This window comes from Tachysurus fulvidraco, chromosome 18 (genome assembly GCF_022655615.1).
Source record: "Tachysurus fulvidraco isolate hzauxx_2018 chromosome 18, HZAU_PFXX_2.0, whole genome shotgun sequence".
NCBI classification, from domain to species: Eukaryota; Metazoa; Chordata; class Actinopteri; order Siluriformes; family Bagridae; genus Tachysurus; species Tachysurus fulvidraco.
The window spans coordinates 3978330-3986231 of NC_062535.1; the positions used below are offsets into that span (position 1 = coordinate 3978330).

At 34.9% G+C, this 7902-nt stretch overlaps 1 protein-coding gene across 1 annotated transcript; it reads right to left on the bottom strand.

Annotated features, from left to right (window-relative positions):
• Positions 1–1022: 1022 nt before the first annotated feature.
• LOC113648972 (interferon-induced GTP-binding protein Mx2-like) lies at positions 1023–7221 on the bottom strand. The gene is made up of 12 exons (XM_027156524.2): positions 6928–7221; positions 6154–6291; positions 5746–5900; positions 5499–5637; positions 5193–5391; positions 4906–4984; positions 4694–4816; positions 2871–3012; positions 2311–2469; positions 2049–2125; positions 1640–1897; positions 1023–1433 (listed from the first exon to the last, which is right to left on the bottom strand). The coding sequence occupies exons 1-12, from the start codon at positions 7115–7117 to the stop codon at positions 1209–1211; spliced, it is 1884 nt and encodes a 627-aa protein (XP_027012325.2). The 5' UTR covers positions 7118–7221; the 3' UTR covers positions 1023–1208.
• Positions 7222–7902: the final 681 nt, after the last annotated feature.

Consider the following 7902-nt stretch of genomic DNA (forward strand, 5'->3'; position numbering starts at 1 on the left):
TATCCTGCGTTCATGACAGCTATTCACTAAAATAGATGTAATAAATGTAAAAGCATTTTTTGTGACCGCCTGCTGTTGAATTTTACCCATGACAATTTTTTTCTTATACAAACTGATATATGTGTTGAATAGAAAGCTAAGAGTCATTTTGTCCCAGGTAGTGGTAGGGAGGAGTGCCCTGGGCTGTATATGAGCTATATGCATCCTGTAGATAAAGGAGTTTTGGGTCATCTCCCATCTACCCTCACATGTTGATATGTTTGCCAAACGTGACTTTTGTAGCAGTTACCCTGAAAATGACTAAAATAACATAGAATACAAGTATGTTTATTTTTCCTTGCCATTGTCATCTCTAGCTTGACATTTAGGAATAAATGGTAAATGAAATAATTTTTGTCTCAATTTCTGATTTATGCTTTGTTAAAACATACATTGTTAAAACACAATTTAAATAAAATTTGAATTGAATGTTTGCATGCTTTACAGAGGCAGACAATGTTCTGTGGGGAAAGGATAGTGAAAAAAGTAATGTTTTATTATATTTTCAGAATCATTGAACTGAATAAAGTAAAGCAGTAAAACATATTAGGCTCACGATGATTTTGAGAAAAGTGATTTTGTTACATTATTGAGTATAAAAAAGTAGGTAAAAGTCTTTATAGGACCAAGGGGTATTTTTGGGAGCATAGCTCAACAACATCATCACCACACCACCACCACTACAAAAACTAACACCCCCCCCCCCCCCCCACACACACACACACACCTTCATAAAACAGTACATACAGTATATTTAAGTATATTTAATTATAAGAGAATACCAAACTGGGCTTAATTTACTAATTTTAATACTGAGAGACATTGGATTTTAAGATTTTTTTTCTAGTTAATCATTATTAATCCAGAACAAAATAATAGTAATAATGAATTCACCAGCAAATACTGTATAAGCAGCAGAAAACAGAACAATACCTTAAAAGAAAATCCAAGATCATTTTGTGACAGACTCAACACAGTATAGAAAGAAATTGCTTTGTGTATCCATGGAAATTTAGTAACAAAAAAGCAGAGATTTTAAGTATCTATATGAACTAATCTCATATTTATATACTTTTTATAGCTGAATAAGTGATTGACAGTTAAATAATTTATAAAACCTGTAAATCATAATTCACAAAGACATTGTATAATTGCATTTATGATTGGCTTTAAAAGTCAGCCAGGTAATTGAGAGCATCTCTCAGCCGCTTCTGGCGGCTTTTCAAGTTGTTCCTTTTGCTTGTGATGTCATGATCTTCTTTCAGCAGCTCATCAACATTGACTTTATCCTTTATGAGCTGTATCATTTCTCTCTGCAGTTGTTCTGCGGACTCCTGAACCACCATGTATCTTATCACCAGCGGAACCTGGTCAGCCAGACGCTTACTCACAATCTAAACACATGTTCAATTAGTAACAATTAAATCCCACTTATTTTTACACTAGAACCATACAGTTAATGTAAGAAACAATTAATAGAAATATGTACAAAGCCTTTACATTTAGCTTTCAAAGTAGTATGAGCTCATTGACTGTGGTCAAACATGCTAACATTGCAGATGAATCAAGAAGAAATGAACTGTCACTAATAACCACTTACACTGTAGTAGGACTTCAAGTGACGCATCAGTTCCTCAAGAACGGCTTCTTTGTCAGAGTAATCGTACAAACTATGAGAAGCAGGTAGAGCCACGCCAAGTGTTTTTCTCTCTTCTTCTTCCTCCCTGACCTTCATCATGTACAGGGTATCCTTATATATGCTGTCTTGGGTATAGATCATCAGCTCCATCTTAAACTGGGTCCTCAGCATTGATTCAGCCTCTGATTCCTTTACCTGCTTTATGTTCTCGATTTTGGTCTGGAAAAATAAAATAAAAACCTTTACCATGACATGCAAAACAATTATTTTCCTGAACAAGGTTTTGGCCTTTGCTTCATGTTTATTGTATAGTGTAATGGCCCAGCAAGTGTAGGCAGAGTTGAGTGTGAGTGTAAATATGATCACCTACCTTTGCCATTATGAGGAGATTACGAAAACCTGGAAAGCTTGATTGAGCCAGTTGGATGAATTGTTTCTTAATGAGATCTTGACAGATTTATATAAATTTACAAACAACATAATTGAGTGTGGGATTATAACATAGTAATAGTAAATGTATTACCATTTACAAGCACAAACCACTTTGAATAAAACACAGCAATAACTGTTTGTTATTCCAATGAAATGAAAATACTCCATAAATGTAACTTAAACATGTTTATGTCATATACCTGAGATGTCCTTAAGTCTTCTGATAGCAGGTTCCTCCAGTTGCTTGATCTGGACCTTCATTAACATTTCAAAGGCCCTGGAGCTGAGGAAGCCTGAAAACTCTCTGCCTCTGTATATTTCCTCATAATCCTGCAGTTCCTTCTCAATCTTTTTGATAACTAGTAGATTCACCAAAGTATAAAAGTGAAATTAAATGAAGGTAAAAGTAAATGACACGAACTTCAATGTGGGCAATCCTACACTCCCACAATGTCTATGTTTTTTTTTTTGTTTGTTTTTTGTTTTTTGTTTTTCAAAAAAGGACTGGACACTTGTACTTGTGTATCTTAAAACAGTTTTTAAAAGGATCTCACTGATTCATCTGATTCAGATTGGTTATTTTTCATGATTATAACACTTTTCATGAACCATTTCTTCAAACAATCTCTAGCTTATTAGCTTAGATACAAAAAGATTATTTCATTTGTTTGGCATGAATTCTTTTCAAGAAATTTTTACCAAACATCTGCAGTGCCCTTGTTATATAGCTACATTGATATATTGCCACACCGCTACTCACAGGTCTCTCCAAAATTGTCTAGATCATTCTTCCAGAGAGCAAACTGCTTTCTCATAGCTGTAAAGATGTTTATTTGAGGCAAACTTTTCATCTCCTCTCCAGTTGTCATCTTGATGGCATCCTGAGTGAATGCTGTGATTTTCTAATAACAAATATTCAGATTTTTAATATCCACACTTGGAAAAGTCAGAAAATAAACAAGATAAACAAACTGTCATAATAAAATTTGAAGAGGTTTTAGTTCTAGGGAAAACTAGGGTATATATTGGATTAAAAATAAATTCTAAATGGGCAAGTGCATTCAGGAGTCAAGGCAAGTTACCTTTGGCAAGTACCTTAATTTGAACATATTGTGCGGATATTTTAGACATATTGTAGACTAATTCTAAACCTAATTTGCCCAATTGATTTGTTACCTTCATTTTCTTAATTGAATTTTTCATAAATAATGCTAAATAACTGCTAAATTTTTAATATCAGTGAATTACATAGGCAGTAGCATCAGGAAAGGCCATCATCACTGCATTGCTGGACCTCCACTAAGTGCTGAACCTGACAAGAGAAGTCCTGTAACAAGTGGAACCATCAAGTCACCTGCCATTGATATCTTTCACTTTGGCCATATACTGCAAGGGAGCATGGTCAGTGATGAGTGTGAAGTGGCAGCCTGCCAGGTAATATCAGAGGCAGAGCTCTCTCTCTTTACTGTGGCATTCTTCTTTTCAGGGGACTTTCAAGATCAAATGTTAAACGGGATATGAAGGCCGTACATTAGTCTCTAAAAGGGTCCTTGTGGATCCCAGGCAAACATAAGTTACAACGTAATGAGAGGTAGCTTTCCAAAGGGTGATGATTACTAGACTTTGGTGGCAACTCAACGAGGTCCCTGTCTACGCTTTTAAATTGTCCACCAATGATGGGGAGTGGAATGAGTGGGAAGAGGTGCAGGCTTCTCAGGTACTGTACATTGTTACCTGTTGGCAGAAACACCAGACCTTGGCTTTAATGCCTGACCATAGGAAATAGTCCTACAGTTGGCAGTGATCTTCAATCTTCAGTAGCAATGCGGAGCCCCAGTGCCAGCTCTTTGGTCAATGTTTGCTTCTGAGACTGGTTTCTAGTTCTTATTTGAGCACAGGATCCACCAATTTTAAAAAATCATAAGTGATTAAAAATGCACCAATAATTCACTAAAACTTCTCAATTTGAGAAGTATAGTATATTTTAGCAATGTTGAATAATATTGTACAACTTAATTTGGAGCAATATGCAGGAATCATTATATTGGATAACAAATTAATAAAATTAAATACATAGTTTTGGATCAGAAGAGTAAACTGTTTAGAATCTACTAAATTTTGGCAAAATAAAGATTACAGTTCATTCTATAGAATGTGCAAAACATTGGACAACTTCTGAAAAATTTATTCATTTGTTTGGTGAAAACCCAAGTTGTCCACTCTGTGGAAAATCAGCAAACCTTTAACGAATCCTCTCGTCCTACAAAATAAATTGCACCCAGTTTACAAATATATACATATGGACAGACATCAGGTGCTGAGATGCCTGGCAGCAATTGTTGACAGTCAAACTGTATAACAACATAATGTCTCCTGTGAATGGAAGCACCATTGTTATTTGGGAGTCCTATTGGTATTTGGTCTGGTAGGAAGAAGGAAACAGCTTAACAAATGGATTTAAACATCTAGTTCTATGTCCTTCAAGGTGGTAATCAATAAAAATGCTAAATTAAGGGAGATTTCCATTTAAATGACATATATTTAATTTCATTAAACTCACTAAAGCTTTATTGTATCACTTACATCAGTCAGAAAGCCGATTCGTTGTTCTTGTTCTGTAGGAGGCCCCAAGACAAAACAATCCAGTTCAGCCTGAGTTTGAGCCAACTTCATCAGGATCTGATCCTCCAATTCTGGCAGATATTGCTTAATATACATTCAGATATAGTTAACTACAAGCAGGGATTTTTTTACCACACATTCTGCAGGCTTCTGAAACAAAAAAGTATCTTTACCTCAATGTGAAGTACAAGTTCAAGTGTGAGTTTCTCAGCCAAGTTGGGAATGGTAGCTTTTCCTTCATTATACAGTGTGCTTTGGGGAAAAAAATAGAGTCTCACACAATTTTTTTAAACGTTGATCATTATGATCCCTTGTACTAGCTAATTTAGTTAATATTCTTGAATAAAAAAAATTTAAACATAAATCTACATACTGCAACTTTAATGGTCTCTAAAAATCTAATTCAAAATAAAAAAATTTAAATTCTTAAATTCCCTCATTATATGAATAAATTATGAACCTGAAATGTGTGTGATCTTCAAAGAAGTCTTTTTCCTTCCTGATGGCTTCAGACAGAGAGAAGCTGTCCTTAATCTCCTGCTGTCCTCGGCACCTGACGATCATGTAGCCCTTATTAAGGTATATGATCTCATTATTGATGATTGACACCACCATCTCCTCCATGCCTTTATCCACCAGGTCAGGCTTTGTTAGGATGCCTGATATAATCAGCACAAATACTGAAGCTCACTAAAGATATTTTATGTTATGAAAAGCATTACATATTTTGCAATGATTCATGTATTAATGAAAAGGCTATGCAGACCAAGTGTTCTCACGCCATTTGGATCAACATCCTGAGCCATCTTCAATGCTTCAGTAGTAGCTATGTCCACGTTACATGGCACCACCACAAGGATAATGGTTTCTTGCTTTGTGATGAACTTTTTGATTAGTTTCTTAATCTGAATGAAAGTCAGACATACAGTACGTTAATATTACATTTACATGTTCTATTTGTTTTGATTTTTTAAAATATTTTTTCTGATGACTTAGATTGAATCCAAATTTACTTGTTCGGCAATGTTCTCTGGTTGGTCTTTAACTGCTATACGGGTAATACCAGGCAGGTCGATGAGTGTGAGATCAGGAACATTGGTCGATGTCACCTCCAGGCTTATGAGCTTGTCACTGATGCCCATGCCATTGCCAGCAATTTCATTCTGGGCTAAAAAAAAAAGATATATACATAAGATAATAATAATTATTGAGAAAGATGAAGATAATAGCCATTTGAGAAAATTGTCAACCAACTTAGATAGCTAATGAATACACTTTATACAGTTAATAATTTTGCTATTATCTGTTTAACTTTTAGCTTCTAACACATCAAGAAGATATGAGAAAATTGAAGAAGGGCAGTATAATATTTGAATTTAGACAAGAAGTAAAATTTCGATTTGCTTGACTCTGTTCACTACCTTTTCTAATCATTTGATCTACATTTGCTGGATCTTCAGTCTCTTCCTCATTGTCCATGTACTTGATCTTCCCATGCCAGAAGTTTTCCTTCTTACTCTTCTTCATCTTGAGCTCGAGCGGACATCTTGTCACAATACCTGTGTGTTTATTGGCAGGATTGCCAAAGTGGCAGTACATATATATATATATATATATATATATATATATATATATATATATATATATATATATATATATATATATATATATATATATATATATATAATTTACATTTACATTTACAGCATTTGGCAGGCGCCATTATCCAGAGCGACGTACATAAGTGCTTAAATCTCTATCATTTGAATACATTAACGCTGGTTCAGTAGGTTACATACTTAAGATACCATGAGTTGAAAACATTATTCAAAGTTACAATGAAAAAGTTTAAAAGGGTTTTATATATAGGCTATGTTATCTCTTATATGATTGGTCACAAAAATAATACCTAGTACACGATCTAACCTGTATCATCTTATTAACTCAATATCATTATTAAATATTGTATACAATACATTTCATTACATTACATTACTTCATTGCTTCATTTTTAATTTAAAAAAATAAATAATTTAGATTATATATTTTAGACTTAGGCAAAAATATATCACACGAATGTACACGAATGCACGAACTACAAAGCTTCATTTTGATATTGCAATTAACCATTGAATTCTGATTTAATTATGTATTTTTAAACTATTTTTTAGTTTGTTGACCCCATGGTGTCTCACCACTCCCGCGGGGCAGCGCGACTCCGGACAGCGCCTCCAGCACCGAGCTCTTCCCCGAGCTCTGGTCTCCGATCACGGCGATGGCGGGCAGCGCGAGGTCCTTCTCCACACCGAGCGCGCGCAGAGAGTCGATCAGGTCGATGCACGGACGCACCTTCTTCTCATACTGTTCACTTAGACTCGCGCTCATCTCTCACAGCTAACACACTGGGCAAATAGACAAAGAATTATTAACAAATAATATTACGTCGTTTCCAGATTGCGCTTTTACGCAGCACCGTTCGTTCTGTGGCACGAAAGAAAATAAAACATAAAGGAGTTTAGAAGAAGCGAAACGCATCTCGACTCTACTGAAAGAAGGAAGGGCTTAAGATGTTGAAATTTAATACGGCGTGTATACACACGAATCATGTATTTAGCTTCATGACTTGAACTAGTTTGCATGAACAATTTCTACATCTGCCACCTCATAGACATAATGAAAAATTTCTTAATCTATAATTGTCTAAAAACCTAAATCGTCTAAATCTATAAAAGATTTAAAAAATTAAAAAATATTTTGTAAGTCTGCATTCGGATTTGTATAATTATTAGGATAATCTGGGATCATGTTGCCTCTTGAGAGGATCTTTGCGTAACATTTACGCACCTTGTTCCTTGTTTTTCTGGCTCAGCAATAAGAGGGTGATAATGTTTCATTATCAACCCCGTGTATCCGTTACATTAGCTGAATGTGTGATATAGCATTTCATGTGTTGGGTATTTAAATAGCCAGCTGTTAAATACTACCACTTGTGTCTGACAGCTAATGCCAAATCCGTACATGGAGGTGTTATATAAACTTAAATATATAAGCAGAAACTTTTAGTAGTTTGGATAATGGATTTAGATAACACACGGCAAATCCATTCAACTTGGAAGCCCCTGGGGATTCAACAGCTTTAGGAATAATGCTACCAATTTGGCAAAGCAACC